This window comes from Lagenorhynchus albirostris, chromosome 14, assembly GCF_949774975.1.
Source record: "Lagenorhynchus albirostris chromosome 14, mLagAlb1.1, whole genome shotgun sequence".
NCBI lineage: Eukaryota > Metazoa > Chordata > Mammalia > Artiodactyla > Delphinidae > Lagenorhynchus > Lagenorhynchus albirostris.
Genome location: NC_083108.1, coordinates 26637025 through 26654969, shown reverse-complemented (window position 1 = coordinate 26654969; position 17945 = coordinate 26637025). Strand labels below are relative to the sequence as shown.

Here is a 17945-nt window from a genome sequence, read left to right as displayed (position 1 = left end):
TGTGATCTGAGCACTTTGCTCACGTGGGCCACTCATTCAGTGGTCCCCTGGCCAAGGAGCCTCGTGCTGGCCCTGAATGAACAGCCTCCCTCCAGGCTTCTCATAGGTGAAGGAAAAAATAATAATAAACGTCTCTCTTGTTTAAGTCTCTGATATTTTGGATTTTCTGTTCTAAGCAGCCAAACCTATTCCTAGTCCAAACCCCAGTGTTACAGACAGTGAGAGTGGAGGCTTGAAAGACAAAAAGGACTGCCCAAGGTCAGCCAATACGAGATCAACCTTTCAGCGCTTTACTTTGTATGGTTTGCGCTTTCTTGCGCACACAACTTTTGCATGTACATTTTTTTAAAATTATTAATTAATTTATTATTTATTTTTGGCTGTGTTGGGTCTTTGTTGCTGTGCGCGGGCTTTCTTTAGTTGTGGTGAGCAGGGGCTACTCTTCGTTGTGGTGCACGGGCTTCTCATTGCAGTGGCTTCTCTTGTGGCGGAGCACGGGCTCTAGGCGAGCGGGCTCAGTAGTTGTGGCTCCTGGGCTCTAGAGCACAGGCTCAGTAGCTGTGGCGCACGGGCTTAGTTGCTCCACGGCATGTGGGATCTTCCCGGACCAGGGCTCGAACCCGTGTCCCCTGCATTGGCAGGTGGATTCTTAAGCTCTGCACCACCAGGGAAGTCCCTGCATGTACATTTTTGCTCTTGTGCCTCCCTCGGATTGGGGACAAATGCTTAATCCCGCTCCCAGATAGCTTCGGGATGTTCTCTGCAAGCAAGGCAATAACCAAAACTTCACAACCACTTTCTTGCCAACAGTCATTCAAATAACAGCCAGTTGGCATTCTTTGTGCTCCGACAGAACCCCCAGGAACCCCGGAGGACGGTCTACTGAGCCTACGAGAATGGCAAGCCAGGACCAGGACAGCTGGGTGCAGGGCACAGCTGAGTGATGCCACGCCACACGGGCATGGCCACAGAGGGCCCTACTGGGTCAGCTCCATTGTCCCACCCGGACCGCCCTGCCCAAAGCAGCACCTTGGGAAACATGTGGAAGATCTCCCGGTTGATGTGGTAGATGCCGCTGGTGTCCACCTCATACTTGAGTTTCGTCCCCAGGGGCGTGTTCTTCTGGGTGGTGAAGAGGAAGGAGGGGGCATTGCAGCACCTGGACAGAGTGGACCTGCCGGGCAGGAGATAGACAGAGAGAGACCAGTGACACAGGGCAGAGCAGAGCCTCTCAGAGAACAGAGGGGTCATGGAACTGAGGTCCCTTGGGGAGGCCAGGGAGCGCCATACTTTCCCACCCACCCCTGCCCCTGCCCCCGCACCTCTGCTTCAATACTCCTCCCAATGCCCAAGCCTTTCAGGGTCCAGCCTGGTCTCCCTCTGTGAGCTCCCAGCTGCCCTGTCCCCACTGGCCGCATTGGCCTAAAAAGGCCCAGAGCACAGACTGGGCATCCCTCGCTTCATCATCTGTCAACTCCCTCTCCGCTTGAACGAAAGCCCCTGCGTGGCAGGGACCCTGCCTCTCTGGATCCTGCACAACGTCAGACACGTGGGGGTCAACTACCAAAGTCCTGCCAACTGCGGGCTGAAGCATTCCCCACATGAGATTTCACAAGAGCCGCTAAGCCTTCTACTACTTCTCAGAAATGCTTCTTCATCCAGCTCTAAAGGAAAACACAGGCAGAAGAGCTCTTCCTTGGTTTTTGGCCCCCATATCTGACTCTAGACAAGGCTAACCCTGTCTGATGGGGTCAAAAAGCAAGACATACACAGTCAACAGAAATGTGCCATTTCAGTGATTTACAAACTGTCTTAGGAACAGGGGAGGGTCAGAAATTGGGGTGGTGGGTTGATACTGGATGACTGCCTGCAGAAAGTGCATCCTGGCTTCCAGAAGTTTTAAGGAGTTCATTATTTAAAAAAAAAATCACTGTGGTTTTCACTGACAAAAACACTCGAACATGAGCTACAGAAAGGTTAGAGCTCAGACGATGCAAGCAGGCTTAAAAAGACAGCCTTCAAGGGAGAGTGGGGCTGTGAGGCAGGCTTGGGAGCTAGCCAGGCCAGAGAATCCCGATTTCCTCTTCTCTGCAGCTGGTGTTCTGCCCGGCAATGTATTCTCCCAGGGTGCCTGCAAGGCTTGGTGATGGGGTCAGATCCTAGGCACACGCTGCTCCCCTATCCTGGGGACCCAAAGCCCCACCCTGGCTGCAGAGGGGCTTGGATTTGACAAAGGATGCAAAATGCCACCCTCTCACAGGGGGCTGTGAGCCCACGAGGACCCACTTTCTCCACAAACAGCAGCAGGGGGCCAGTACACACTGGCCTTCGGCCCCCAACACTGGCTCTGGGCACAGTTACATCCAGCCTCTGGGCAGCCCTGGGAGGAACGGAACGCCATCCCCATGGAGTCTGGATGACGACCACTAACTAAAGTTGAGGACGAGCTTTCTGGAAAACCCACACCGAAGGTGTGGCATGGAAACTTGAGCCGCCAACCTGGTGTCAGGAGGCCGGGCTTCTAGTTTCTGCTCTGCCCCCACCAGCTGTGGGGCTTCGGGCGGGTCTCTTCCCCTCTCTGAGCCTCCGTTTTCTCAACTGTAGAACGCAGGGCTGGCTCTTCTGACCCTCTGTAATCCTGTGACTCCAGATTGCCAAGGCCAGGAAGGCTGCACCCATTGTTTTTTGTGACTTTATCTCTTGCAGGGACTTCACTGGGGAGCTCAGTTGGCTGCTGGCCATAGAGAGCGGTCTCTGCTGGGGAGGGTTGGGTTTTAAAATGTGACTGAGGCTTCCCAGGGGCAAGGCCAGAGGCCTGGCCAGGCAGGAGCCATAGGTCAGCATTACAAACCAGCATCTGGCTGGTCCAGAAACGCCATTTTGTCAGCCCACTGGCGAGTACCCAAGTGAGGGAGACTGACAAACTAACCAAGCTCACGAGTGACTGATATATAAACCAGAATGCCAGAGTGTCCATTTGTAAGCAGCAGGGCGGGGGAGGGCCTCTGTTACAGTACTCCTGTCACTGGAATGCTCATGCCTGTGTTCTAGCATACTCCCGCATCCCACCCCACTTCACTGCACCATGTTCTTGCACCTAAATTAAGAGTCTCATCATCATTCAATGAGCTTGTGATGAGAGCAAAGGGGGACGACCAACTGGCCTTGAAGCTTTTCCCATTCAGAGCATAGCAAGACTGGATGTCGCTTCTCTTTCCCCCACCGCCAGAAAGGTCTCAGCTCCCCCAGAGCCTCTCCCCGGATCGTGCTGGCTGATCCCTGCCAAAGGCTCCCCCGCGGATCCTGGTTTTTCTCTTGCCACATCATTTTCCCGTTGCTACATTATTTCCTTAGGTATGTGAATCCCACTGGCGAGGCTTCTGGACAACATCCTCTGGCATCTCACTGACCTTGTCCACGCTGAGTTCGATTTCAGTGTGCCCTCAGTGTGCTTGGGCCTCCCCGTCACGCACCACCCTCAGTATCGCTTCGCTCTAAGGGCGGAATTGGGGCTGTGTTTACAGCACAGACCTCGGACGCGTTGCCCACATTCTAGTCTATGGTACGTGGGTCTCTGCAAACTACTGCCGGGCCTTAGCTGGGTTTCTGCCGCCTCCTAGAGGCATCTGGTTGGGGGTTGCTGGCACCTGCAGCACGTTCCTAAAACGTGCCACTTAAAACTGCCTCTCAACTTGGCCCAGAATTGCAACAAACTGGAACAAATGACTTATACAGAAAATACAAAATACTTAGTGTTATTTGCTTTTCACAGCTTCCCGTGTAGGATTCCTTCATGCAGATGGCTCTTCAGCACATTCAAACTACAGCCTGAGTTGCTAAAATCCAATTTATACACACATTCCCAGGATTCTGTCAATTCCATTCAATAAGGTCTACCCTGCACTAAAAACATACCATTAACTCCTAGAATTTTAGAGTGGAGAGGCCCCTATAGCTCACCACTAATCACAGAGACTGTCTGGACATCTGCTAGGCTCTCAAAGACAGGAGAACATTAAGATACAGCTCTTGCCTCCTGGGAGCTTATAACCTGTCAGTTTCGGTTAGAGAGCAGTTAGGGAATAAGCTACAGCAGGGCTCAAGTGGCTGGTCTAGGCTGTAGAAGCCCAAGCGCTCTGAGAAGGAGAGGACTGCTAAGTTAGAGCAGCTGCCCGAGGAGCAGGGTGGGGAACGGGGTGAGGCCATGGAAGATGCTTAATGTACCTGAACGCACGGGCCTCCTGGAGACCTCAAGCACCTCACCTCACAGTCAGGGGCTGTACTGGAGACAACAGCACTGACCACACAGGGCTGCTGCTAGGACTAAGGGCAGGGACATGTGGACAACACTCAGCAAGATGCCAGCCTCAGCCTGTGTGCTGAGTCAGAACCTCCCCGCTCCCAGATTCCAAAGCCCAATCAGAGCCAGCTCTGGGGAAGATGTCCCTGGGGGCTGGCCTTGCAGGACGAGGGAGCTCTGAAGAGGTGCCTGGGAGGACCGTATGAACAGAAGGGCTGGGGAGCACGGACGAGTCATAGATACTTGAACTGGTTGGCTTCAGAGATGTTCATCGCCCATTTGCACATCTGGAGGCTCTTCCACCTGTCGAACAGCTCCAACTGCTTCACCCTTGGGAGTGGAGGACAGAGAGTGCATGAAAGGGCCAGGCTGAACAATGTCATCATCCCCAGACATGCTCCCTTCCTCTTCCCCCTTATGCCAAATCCCGGGCTGGTCCCTTGTGTTAACTGTATTTTCTAATTTGCTATACTCTTGATTCTCTGACATCTGGGGACTTGTGAATTCCTAGAGATAGCAAACCACTCTCCTGCAAGCATGCCTTCCATACACACCTCAGCTAGTCCAGAGCCCACACCTTCAATCACCTCCTTTATGAACAGAGCCACTAGTCCCTGCCCTCATCAGCCCAGAGCTAAGGATCAGACAACCAGGGGCAGTCCTTATGCCCCAAAGCCCACTGAAATTATTCAAACTAGCCAGTCGTGAACCTTTTTATCCTGACTTGTCCATTCCTTTCCACGAAAACCACAATAAAGGGTCTCACCTCTGCTTTCCCCTCATCCCTTTGCCTCCTGACCAACCCTGGTGCTTCCCCATGTGTCCCTGCATGGTGTGCCATGCCTCCTGTCTCTAGGAATCTGTGAGCATAAGAACGTCTTCCTTCACATTAGCCTTTTGCATGTCTGTGTGTCTTACTATATGTGATCAAAACAAATCCCGGCACATTTTAAAACACCTTCCTCACGTGCCCACCCCCAAGGGCCTTCACAGTTCTCCCAGGAACATCTGTCTATGGAGGGTGTAAGACCACTTCCCTAAGGTCTGTAGATCACCCCACACTGTGCTCAGCACAGAGTAGGGCTCATTGCAAAGGCACAATGCCCTTCTCTTTCTCTTTTCTCAAGGGCAGATCACAATTTCCAGCAACAGAGAAGGAGAGGTGAGAAGCCTTTTGTCTGAACCACCATCTGCAAAGCTTTATGCCAGTTGGGTTTAGACATCTCAGCATTGTGACATCCCAAAGCACTCCCTGGAAAGGGAATGTCTAAATCATGTAGGATTCTTCCTTTGACTGAAACCAGCAAAAAGAATTGGATCATGGAACCCTTTTCCCATTGAGCGGTGCCACTGACTGGAGTTCTCAGGAATGCTGGGAGATGCTGGACAGACCATAATTTCCTTAAAGGCAGAGCCATGACTTTTGTCTCCTGACCTCCCACATTCCCCATCCCACAGTTAGGCATTATACAGTTGTCCAGGGTTACCTGGCTGTGGCCCGGTTCAGATGCTGGCTTGTCTTGGACACTGATGCAAGGGGAGCCCTTTAAAGGTCATTCTGGTTTGGTCATGAATGGGAAAGTGACAAGCCCCCAGGAGCTGAGTGTTATCAAAAAACTACCATTAATTGTGGTTCTTACTTTGAGGTCCACCAAAGGTCTTAAGGAAACCTATGAACCCTCTGAATTATAGGCAAAATCCCCTGTCTGTCTACCCATGTGCACATCTTAGGGAAAATCTGAAGCTTTCATCAGCTTCCAAAAAAGGTGCATGATTTCAAAAAAAGGCAAATACTTAACTGTAAAGTAAAAAAACAGGTTCATTCTGCAGAGTTGTGTCCCCCTGTGTTTAACTGGAGGGGGAAACAGTTGTTCCCAAACTAGGCAAGCCTCACCTACAGAGAGAGTATATGACTGGTGCTGGGAGGAATGATTGCAGGAAAAGTCATACAGGATAGTGACTAAGTACATAGATTTTGGAACCAGAAGGGGAGTTGGGCCTCAGACCCAGTTTAGGCACTTCCTAACTATGGGACCTCAGGCAGGCTATGTGACTGCTCTGAGCCTCAGTTTTCTCGCCTAGAAAATGGTCATAACACTAGATTATTGCTCACCCACCCAGATTTGTTAAGACTACTAACTAAGACGATGCAATAAATGACTAAGAATGGTGTCTGGCACGTGGAAAGTGCCCTGCAGGTGTAAGTTATCATTACTGTTAAACTAAGCTGTCTTGACAATGCTGACTCACAGCCCCCTGGACTTTCCCCTTCTGTAAAACCCATAACCTGTCATTACCTATGCCTGATACTTCCCACTAAATAGTAAATACCCTGGGGCAGGGGATCATGCCTGACTGTGACTCCAGTGCTAAGGCACATAGCAGATGAGTGGTAAATATTTGTTGAGTATATCAATAATTAATGAATGAATCAATAAGTCTGAGTTCAAATAAATTCTATAACTATTTATTGAATTCCTCGATATGGCAGGAACTGGAGATACTGTGGTGAACAAAAAAACTCCCTGCCCACACAGACCTCACAAATGGGAAGCAAGTATACAGGGATACGACACCAAAAGCACAAGCAATAAAAGCAAAAATGGACAAGTGGACTCCATCAAACTAAAAACCTTCTGCACAGCAAAGGAAATAATCAGCAGAGTAAAAAGACAACCCTACCAAACAGGAGAAAATATTTGCAAACCATATATCTGATAAGGGGTTAACATCCAAAATACATAGGAACTCCTACAATGCAATAGCAAAAAAACAAATAACAGCAATAGGAAAAAAACAAATAACCTGATTTTAAAATCAGGTTAAACACGGCAAAAGACTTGAAAAGACATTTCTACAAAGAAAACATACAAATGGTCAACGGGTACATGAAAAGGTGCTCAACACCACTAATCATCAGGGAAATGCAAATCAAAACTACAATGAGATACTACATCATACCTGTTAGAATGGCTATTATCAAAAAAACAAAAGATGACAAGTATTGGCGAGGATATAGAGAAAAGGGAACCCTCATACACTGTTGGTGGGAATGTAAAATGGTGTGGCTGCAATGGAACACAGTATGGAGATTCCTCAAAAAATTAAACATAGAACTATCATGTGGTCCAGCAATCCCACTTCTGGAATTGAAATCAGAATCTTGAAGAAATACTTGCACCCCCATGTGCACTGCAGCACTATTCACAATAACCAGGATATGGAAACAACCTACATGTTCACTGATGAATGAATGGATAAAGAAAATGTATTATATACACACAATGAAATATTATGCAGCCTTAAAAAAATGGAAATCTTTCCATATGTGACAACTTGGATGAATCTAGAGGACATTATCCTAAGTGAAATAAGCTAGTCACCGAAGGACAAATACTGCATGCTTCTACTCGTATGAGGTATCTAAAATAGTCAGTCTTATAGAAACAGAGTAGAATGATAGATACCAGGGGCTCGGGGAAGGAGAAATGAAGAGTTGCTATGAAGTTTCAGTTATGAAGTTTCAGACCAATAAGTTCTAGAGATTTGCTGTAAAACTTAATGCCTACAGTTGACAATACTGTATTGGACACTTACAAATTTAAGAGGGTAGATCTCATGTTAAGTATTCTTACCACAACCAGAAAAAAAACAAACCCAGATATTTAATGTCATGTTAGGGAGTGGTGAGTGCTACAAAGAAAAATGAAGCAAGGGACTTCCCCGGTTGTCCAATGGTTAGGACTCCATGCTTTCATTACTGAGGGCCCGGGTTCAATCCCTCGTTGGGGAACTAAGATCCCACAAGCCGCTCGGTGCAGCCCAGAAAACAAACAAAAAACCAAATTAATCCATTTAAAAAAAAAAAAAAGAGAAATGAAGCAAGAGGCTCTAAGGATATATCATACAGCACAGGGAATATAGCCAATATTTTATAATAACTATAAATGGAGTATAACCTTTAAAAATTGTGTATCACTATACTGTACACCTGTAACTTATATAATATAGTACACCAGCTATACTTCAATTTAGAAAAAAAGAAATAATAAAAAAAAAGAAAAATGAATCAGGGTTGAAAAGTGACTATTTCAGATGGGTTGATCAGGGAAGCCTTCCCTGAAGAGGGGAACCTTGCACAAAGAACTGAAATGATGCATGAGTGAGCCACACAAACATCTGGGGAAAGAGTATTACAGGCAGAGAAGAGTGAGTGCAAAGGCCCTGGGGCAGGAACCTGCCTGGCAGCTTTAAAGAGCTGGAAGGAGTCCCTCCTCTCATCCTGATGCCTTCCTTCCAGCTTTCCCAAACCCCCCACAGCAACTCTTGCTTATTTAGCTCATGTGACATTGGAGGAGAGGTGCCATTACACAGCGGCAGCCTTGCTCACCCACTGCTGCCCTCCCTCACTCCCTGCAACCCACAGGCCCCTAGGGCAGCACCCTGAACAGCCAATGCCTCTAACCCCTCCAGAAACACAACCTTGGCAACACTTCAGGCCAGGGTCCCAAGTTCAACTGTTACCAGTGTCCAGGCCCCATCCTCTGTGCCTCCAATGTCCTTGTCACACACTGGATCAAGGTCGGGGCCTGGATATCCAGCCTGGAATCCTGGTTCCATCTCTAACTGGCAATATGACCTGAGACAAGTCATTTAATCTCTCTGAGACTCAGCTGCTTTATCTGTAAGACAGATATAACCTCTGCTCTGCTGATCTCAAAGGTTGTCAGAAAGCTCAAACGAGGCAATATGTATAAAAAAATTTTATAAGTTGCTTTACAAAGGCACAGATCACCTTTACTCTAAGATGAAGGATTGAGCCAGCCACTTGCCTCCTTTCACCCAAGACATGACTAATATTCCAGAAGAGGGATAAAAAAAGACTAGATTGCTCTGAGAACAATCTAAAAAGAAAAAGCTCTTGGGGAAAAATGAAAATTCATTAGAAAAGTTGGAAGGTAAAGTCAAGGAATTTCTCAGAAAATAGAAACAAAGGGCAAAGAGATAGAAAAGATGAGATTAAAAGATATTCGAGGAGCAATCCAGAAGAATACCACCCTTAGAGGTACCGGAAAGACGAAGTGGAGCAAATTGGAGAGGAGGAAATATGAAGAAATCCAAGAGAAAGTTCAAGGGTTTGGAGTGAGCTCCAGATTAAGAGGTCTCCATGAGCGTGTATCCTGAGGTCCGCCATCGGGCTATTCCAGAACTGTCATGATCTGTAAAGACTCCGGACAGAAGAAAACAGGTCACCTCCAAAGGAACAACTAGTACTGTGCTCATACAGCCCCGGATACCAGAAGATGATGGAGAAGGTCTCCAGCGTTCTGTGGGTGAATGATTTTCACCTAAAATATCAACCCCACCAAACCAAAAATTAAGAGAAGAATTAGGTCATGGAGACACAGAAGGACTCAAACCCTTACCTTCCACCCACTATTTGGGGGGAATTTACTTGAAGATGGGTGGAAGCAAAATGAAGGAGTAAACCAAGAAAGAAGCAGCTCCAGGTGAATCTAACCTACGGAGGCAGAGAAGGGAAGTGACAACAGTGTGTGACCCACCAAGAGAGCAGCCTGTCCAGGATGGAGAAAGAGGATGAGGGGAAACCCTGGGGGAATGCCTAGTCGATGGATAGGCAGGGGAAAAAAAGGGGGGGGCATGATAGAGACAAAGTGTTCAAAGGGAAAAGATGACTAGAAGCTCGAGAAAAAAAGGGGAAAAAATGAATAGGAAAAGAGATGAGAATCACTGTTTTCTGATCTTCAAATTTTAGAGTCTGCCCATAGCAGGCCCCAAAGAGGCTTGCTCTGGTTACAAATAGAATGTAAATGTTATCAGCCTTGACATTCTAAAGGTAAACTCACGGATGACTGAAGCCAGAGGCTGGAATTAAAAAGTTGGGGTAATTTTAATAGCCTCATCTTACAAAGTACAGGATCAAGAGATACTGCCAACATTTGGTAGAACAAAAAATAGGTTACTTAGGTGATCTATAGATAGAAGAATAAAAATAGCAGTACCCCTCAACTGGGAAAAGTGGGGGGAATGGTTTGGGCTGGGTAAGGGAGCTGAATCCTCACCCACCACACCAGGCCGTCAGTGAATGCTAAACACGGCATACATGGCATGCATAGGACTGAGAGGTACAAGGTAATTCCCAGAAGAAACAGCCGAGTAGCAGGCCTGGGGGAGAGGCTGTGGGGAAGGGGACCTTTGCTTTTTATTATTATAAACTTTTGTATTCTACCTGGTTTTTCTAGTCGTGTGCAGGAGATGCTCACCTTCATCTCGTTCTCCCTCACTGTTCTCCCCCTTTTCTGCCATGGCCTCTTCTGTTCCCACCTAGGTTTCGTCCACTTTCTCACTCATTTAACAGACACGTCCTGAGAATGGGTAGGGTCAGGCAACAAGACTCAGAAAAGTGTGGGCACAAAGGGACATCCAGCCCTGAAAGCTCTGCCCAGCCAGCCCTGCTCCCAGCCTCTCTCCTGGTCTCAGTACAGGGCTCTGTGCAGGGTTCCCCCGCCCGGAAAGATGGGGAAGCGGTGGCAGGAGACACCAAGGGTGAGGTCCCAGGCATGGCCCCCATCAGTGTGTGAGCACAGGCAGCAATTGGCTTAAAAATAAAGAGGCCCTAGAATGACTAAAAGTCAGCATAAATAATTTTTACAAGTATTAGGGACAATGTGATTTCGTAACAAATCATCACAGAGTAAATCCTCATTGTATTGGATATTGTCTGGGAACGAGGCCTTTACCATATGGGAATTTTCCAGCTGACTGATTTTTACCATTGACTGGAGCAATTTTGGATCAGAATCATTCCCAGATGAATCACACACCCCACTGTCTCCTCAGATGGAATGCCAGCTGACGTTCATGTACCGGAAGGGCCTCTGGGCACGTCCGTCCAGCCCCTTCCATTCACAGATGGAGATCTAACCTTTTCCGGATGACTCAGGGTCTCCGCCGTGAGCACCACTCCTGGCTCTGGGCTGGAGCACAGTGACGTCCACAGGTGCCCAGGTAGCATCAGAAACAGTCGGATTAGAGACCAGCCTCTGGCTTCTCCGATTCCAGCCCTGGGGGAGCCCACTGACCTCAGCTTGAGGACTCAGGAAAGATATCACTTGGTATCACTGCTCCCTGATGACCCAGCAGGCTCACATGCCCCATGAACAGCCCGGCCTCTCTCCTCTCAGACCCCCAGTACCACCAGCGCCAAGACTCCAGGGCCAGGGGACCACACAGAGGGCAACTGACATGGAAGAGACAGATGGGGTAAAGCTCACAGGTCGCCAGCTGGGATGGCCGCTCAGCTCAGGAGAACCGAGAGGGTGCCCCAAAGGCAGAGACAAGTAGAGCCAAACACGCAGAGGACCTTTTGTCACCAACACAAGTCCCTGACCAGGGACAAAGGGTGGCCACAGATCATGGGGGGAAATGAGGTTCCCATCACACCCCGCAATGTTCAAGACTTAGGCTTGAAACAAAGGGCCCAGTAACTTCTAATATGGTCCCTAAATGGAAGCTGTGATAAGGATTATTATGGGCTTAATTATATCTCCCTCAAAATTCATATGTTGAGCCCTAAGCCCCAATGTCTCAGAATGTGACTCTATTTGGAGGTAAGGTCTTTAAGAGGTGGTTAAGCTAAAATGACATCACCAGGGTGGGCCCTAATCCAATATGACTGATGTCCTTATAAGAAGAGGAAGTTAGGACACAGGTACGGAGGGAAGACCCTGGGAAGACAGAGCGAGAAGATGGCCACGTATCAGCCAGAGAGAGAGGCCTCGGGAGCAACTAAGCCTGCCGACACCTTGATCTCAGACCTCCAGCCTCCAGAACTGTGAGAAGATAAAGTTCTGTTGTTTAACCCCACCAGTCTGTGGTACTTTGTTATGGGAACCATAGCAAACCAAAACAAGGACTTATACTAATGCAGAGAAAATATATGGGTAAAGGGATGCGATGTGACAGAAGGATGGCCCATTTATAGGGACTCTCAGACTTCCTGTCTAGATCTTGAAGTAACCATGAAGAAACTGTCTGCATTTTATAATTTAAAAGATTAATTCTTTACCCTTTGAAAACTCTAAGGTATGCTCTCAGTGAAGAGTGCTCCGGCTGTCCCCAGCGAGACATTTAAGGGGCCGAGATCTTTGAGTTCTGAGAAAAGATAAGGCCCTCTGCTTATACCTTTGGCTCCTGCCTGCGGGCTGGACAGACGTCTTCATCACTAAGTCACAGTTCCTCGGCAGAGCAAACACCAATCACATTATCCTCCCCCCGCCCCCACTTGTTTAAAACCTTTCCCATGGGTGCCCATGGACCTAAGAAAAGGATAAAATCTAAATCCCGGTCCACACTGCAAGGCTCCACAAGGTGCAGCCCTGCCTGCTCCTCCAGGGACATGGCTCCTGCTGCCCCTCAGGCCAGCTCTCAGAGACTGGGACACAGTGGGCCTCTCCTGACACAGGCCTTGGCACAAACTGTCCCCTCAGTCTAGAATCCTCTTGGCCCAGTTAACTCCTAGCGCCCTCCATAGTGTGCTCCGCTCAGGGCTGGGTGGGATGGACAGAGGGTGAGCTGCCTCCTGCGGTCCCTCTAGAAGCTACAGAGACCCTCGAACAGAACAAGGACCGTGAACAACGCAGCTGATCCCAGCTGGACGTTTGGCCTTATCCGCGGAGCTTTCCCGCACTACTGAGCTGATGGAGTCTGTGAATGTCAGCCCAGAAAAGCTGCTGCTGGTTCCAAAACGGAAAGAAAGGGGAGGGGGGAGAGAGGGAGGGCACATTAACATTTACTGAGCACCTATTACGTGTGCTGCTGTAGATGTGCACTGTTGGGCTATCTATTTCACATATGTTACTTCAGCTAGTCTTTACTGCAACCCTTAAAAGTAGGTAGTTGTGTCCCCATTTTTATAGGTAAGGAAAGACTCAAAGAGGTTAAGTAATTTGTATAAAGATGCAGAGCTTCTAAGGCCCAGAGTCAGCTTTGGATCCCAAGTCTGCCTGACCCCAAGCTCCAAGCTCTTTCAATGACCCACATGACCTGGAAATCATGTCAAGTGGCTAAAGGAGCAGTGGCTCCTGCCAGTGGGCCATGGATGGAAGTCCTGGGATCGTGTCAGGGCCCGTGAGTCCACATAAGCACCCAGCACTGCCTGGCTCCAAATCCACTGTGCTTCTCCACATCGGATGTGCAGTTGTCCCTTGAACAGCGCAGGGCTTGCAGTCAGCCCTCCCTGACCACAGCTCCTGGGCATCCGCAGATCCAACCAACGTCGGACCAAGCAGCACTGCAGCATTTACTCTCAAAAAATGTCTGCATATAAGTGCACCTGCGCAGTGCAAACCCATGTTGTTCAAGGGTCAGTGATAACTGTTTTCAAATAAACATATATCCTGCCATGATCGACATGACACAAATTCCTCTCAATTCATGGCAGTGCTGTGAGGGAGGCACATACACACTGGTGAGTCCAGCACGTAATGCGTTTTCCCTCACACGGGTTGTAGAAGAGCCACAGGTGATACACTGTTGGTAGGGAGTGGGGAGCACAGTTCTCTGGCTATTTGTATTAAAAAAAAAAAAAGGTAAAAGACATCCACCCATGGGTGCTGGTTTATGCAGACCCTCTGGAAGGATGCACGAAGATACATGGGTGGCCTCTGAGGGGCAGACTGGGGGGGGTAGCTGTGGGAAGGGGACTTCTCACTGTATGTCTTTTTGTACCACTTGAATGTTGTAACCTTTAAATAATTTTTTAAAATTTAACGAATAGCAAGAGGGCAATGCTTAAGCCACAAAGTACTGAATTTCAGATAAGATACTCAGGTGCCCTCTTCGATTTCTATCCAAGAGGAGCCCAGTGATGATAACCATGGACGCTGGTAATTGAGCCGGGGACTGGAACGCCCAGTCACCAGAGGTAACCTTGCAAACTTGGCATTTTTCATAAAACACGAACAGTCGTCCCTGCATCGAGCCCTCCAGAGCTCTCCGAATGCCAGAGGCCCCGGGGAAGCACCCTAATTCTTTCTCTGTAGTGATGCACCAGGTTTCCAGTTTCTTTGGGTCAATCCCTCACCCCCCACCCCACCCTGCCTTGCCCGTCCCCACGTGCCCCACCCTGCACCCACCACCCACCCGGCCACACTCACATGGAAAGCACCTTCACTTCCAAGATCTCGTGCCTCAGCTCCAGGCATCTCGTGGAGTTATACTCAAAAGGGCCCTCGTAAAATTCAAAGTACCTGGGGACCAATAGGGACAGAGGTTACTACGCAGAGAAGCGGCCAGACTTTCAGGGACCTGTCGGGGCTCTTGTTGTCGGGGGGCGGGGGGCAGAGGGGTGGTATCTGGCCAAATTAATAGAGCAAACCAGCCCACCCCAGCAGACGACCTGAAGAGGGTCTGTTTCCAGGACTGCTGGTGCCCTCTGGCCTCATCACTGGGTGGCTAATTACTCTCAGCACCTCCATCAACCTGGAAGTATAAGCATGAACCCATTTCATAGAAGCAGGTTTGGCTCCACGTGGTGGCTTCGAAGGAGAAAGAGGATGCTCCGGGCATGTTCTCATTTGCATTCTTCCTCTGACCAGTCATTGATGGAGGCAGCCCTGGGAGCCAGGGTAGTAAAGCTACAGGTCTTCAGCTGGTCCTGCCCTTTCCTGCTCTTTTCTCCTTTCTCCTCCTCTTGGGAGAAGTGTCACACAACGACAGTCACAAGCATAGCTGAAAAAACACAAGCTGCTTTTTCTACTATAAAAAGCATTTGTTTCCATTAGCTCACTGATGTCCATGCTCGCGCTGTGACTAGGTGAGACTCTTTCTTTCTCCCCATTTGGCAGCTGAGAAAACTGAGGTTAAACAGGTGGCACTCCAGGTGGTGCTGTCAGTGTAGAGGGGCCCGAGCCCACTCGCACACCAGCTGGCTCCAGGCATGTCAGAGTCACCTCGCAGTACCTTCTGCAGCGTCACGCAAAATAACAATAGCAACTTAAGCCAATATTGCTGAGCCCTTGTCATGGGCCACGTTCAGGGCCCGGCACTCTACGTGGAAGCATTCACTTTTCTTTCTTTTTAATTGAAGTATAGTTGTTTACAGCATTATGTTAGTTTCAGGTATACGGCATGGTGATTCAGTATTTTGCAGATTATATTCCATTATAGGTTATTACAAGATAATATAGGTATAGCGCTTCCCTGGCGGCACAGTGGTTGAGAGTCCGCCTGCCGATGCAGAGGGCGCGGGTTCCTGCCCCGGTCTGGGAGGATCCCGCGTGCCGCGGAGCGGCTGGGCCCGTGAGCCATGGCCGCTGGGCCTGCGCGTCCGGGGCCTGTGCTCCGCGGCGGGAGAGGCCATGGCGGTGAGAGGCCCGCTTACCACAAAAAATAAAAAAAATTAAAAAAAAAAAGATAATGGGTATAATCCCCTGTGCTATACAGTATATCCTTCTTGTTTATCTATTTTATATACAGTACTTTGTATCTGTTAATCTTATATTCCTAATTTATCCCTCCCCCCTTCCCTCTCCCCTTTGATAACCACAAGTTTGTTTTCTAAGTCTGTGAGTCTGTTTCTGTTGTGCATGTACAATCATTTGTATTATTTTTTAGATTCCACATATAAGTGATACCATACAGTATTTGTCTTCCTCTGTCTTACTTATTTCATTAAGCATCATATTCCCTTTCAATCTTTATTACTAGCCCACCAGGAGGAGGCTCTGGGAGTTAACTCACTTGCCAGAGTCGTGTGGGTGGCAGGTGGCAAAGCTGCGTTGTGAACCAGTGCATACAGTCAAGACTGCTCTTGTCCACCCACTTACGAGGACAGCTGGTATCCCCTGGAAAGTGCCCTATGGCCTCCCTTAGTCGCACCTGACAGTTTGCACCAGCCCAGGGAACATCCGCCTGCCTGGGGGGTGGGGAAGTCAGAGGCGGGGAGGTGGGGGAGTCAGGGGGAGGGTTCCCACCAAGGTAAAGCACAGTAGTTCACTGCTGGACTTGGCCACAGAGGCAGAAGGGGCCTCCAGGGCAGAGGCCAGGTGCACCCTTTCCTCACGGCCTCTCTTTCAGAAGATGCTTGGGCAGATTAAGCTGGGAGGGTGGGATCCCGTGACAGCCCAGAATCAAGAAGTCTGCAGGGTCAGCCTCTCTAAACTTGGGGCAGTGGCGTCTCAACAGGTAGCCCTGGAGAACAGGAGGTGGGGATGGAGCCCCAGGACTGCTGCTGGGCACTGCAAGCCACAACCAAGGATTTAAAATAAAGTCAGTCCTTGAGCATTTCCCACAAACCTCCCAAAATGTGGCAGCAGCTAGTTCACATATATTCTCACTAACTTATGTAGACAAACTTATGTCTGTGCTGCTTTAGAAATATTGAGACATTTATCCAATAAATTGGCTTCTTTTTAAAAGATCGGTATTTTAAATAATTTAAAAATACAATTTAATATTTAACACTTTAAAACTATTATATTTGTAAATATTTGTTCTTTCATTTTAATGTGATTTAAGTTAATTTTTAAAATATTATAATTATATATTTAAGAAATTTTAAATAATATTTTAGAATGTTAAAATATTTTATACAACAAATTGGCTCCTATTTATACAAAATAAATCCTCTCCTTTCTCTCATGTCTTAAAAGAATTTAAGCAGATTTCATAAGAACTAGGCACTGAGGATCCCCAAAACATCACACTCTCCTTTCTCTGTTTCCCTTGTGTTTTACAACACCTTTCTCTGTCTTTCTCACCTGGTAAACTCATATTGATCCTTCAGTACCCAGCTCAAGTGCCCCCACTTCTGGGAAGCCTTTTCTAATGCTCACTCTCAGGGTCCCTCTATACATTTGCTCCTAATTAGAGCAGATACCATTGTATCATAATAGTCTGTTTATATATCTATTTCCCCTTCCAAATGAGGAGTATCTCAAACACAGGGACTTTGTCTTTGGTATCTCTGCACCTTTTGTACTACAGAGATAAGAAAGCTAAAAACTACATTTCCCAGACTCCCTTGTAGCTAGGGTCCTTGAAGCAATTTAGGTTCAACAATCAGTAGCATGCGACTGAGTCAGAGCCATGTTCTAGAAGAATAACAAAGCTCAATGTATTGTTTTGCTGGTGCAGAATGTGGCAGAGGTGGCATGGCTCTTGGAAATTGTAGTGGTGGCAGCACCTTTGCGATTATATCAGAGGCAGCAGCTTCCACGGTGGCCCAATTTCACAATGCAGTCTGCAGAGACATTCCTGGAAGCTAGCCTAGAGTCTTTCTTCAGCTTTCCCAATGATTCTGTGCTATCTCTACCCTTAATAAATCCCTTTCTGCTTTAGCTAAAATGGATTCTGTTATCTGCAACTAAGAACAAAGGTGTCAGCCTGGGGCTACAAAAAAGTCCATGACCTTGGCTCCAACTCATGTCATTTTTCCAGTCACATAACAGTAAGTGAGGTCTGGTGTCTTATCACAAAGATCATCATTTGCAACCAGAGCCAGTGACACAAAGCCCTTTGGAATCCACTGGGTCATCTGAAGCCATGATCTCAGGATGCTACTAAGAAAAGCTCCAGATTATGATGCAGAAGATTATTAAGAGAAGGCTTATCCTAGCGTTCT

The 17945-nt window shown here is 48.1% G+C and overlaps 1 protein-coding gene across 4 annotated transcripts in view; it reads right to left on the bottom strand.

Annotated features, from left to right (window-relative positions):
- ST8SIA5 (ST8 alpha-N-acetyl-neuraminide alpha-2,8-sialyltransferase 5) overlaps nt 1-17945 on the bottom strand; it is a 119990-nt gene that overhangs the window by 7002 nt on the left and 95043 nt on the right. For 3 of the 4 annotated variants that reach the window (XM_060170431.1, XM_060170429.1, XM_060170430.1), the window contains 3 exons: nt 14479-14571; nt 4544-4630; nt 1030-1174 (listed from right to left, as the gene is read on the bottom strand). In XM_060170431.1, the coding sequence (XP_060026414.1) occupies nt 1030-1174; nt 4544-4630; nt 14479-14571 (325 nt within the window). The remainder of the gene's footprint in view (nt 1-1029; nt 1175-4543; nt 4631-14478; nt 14572-17945) is intronic. The other variant, XM_060170432.1, reaches the window with a different exon arrangement.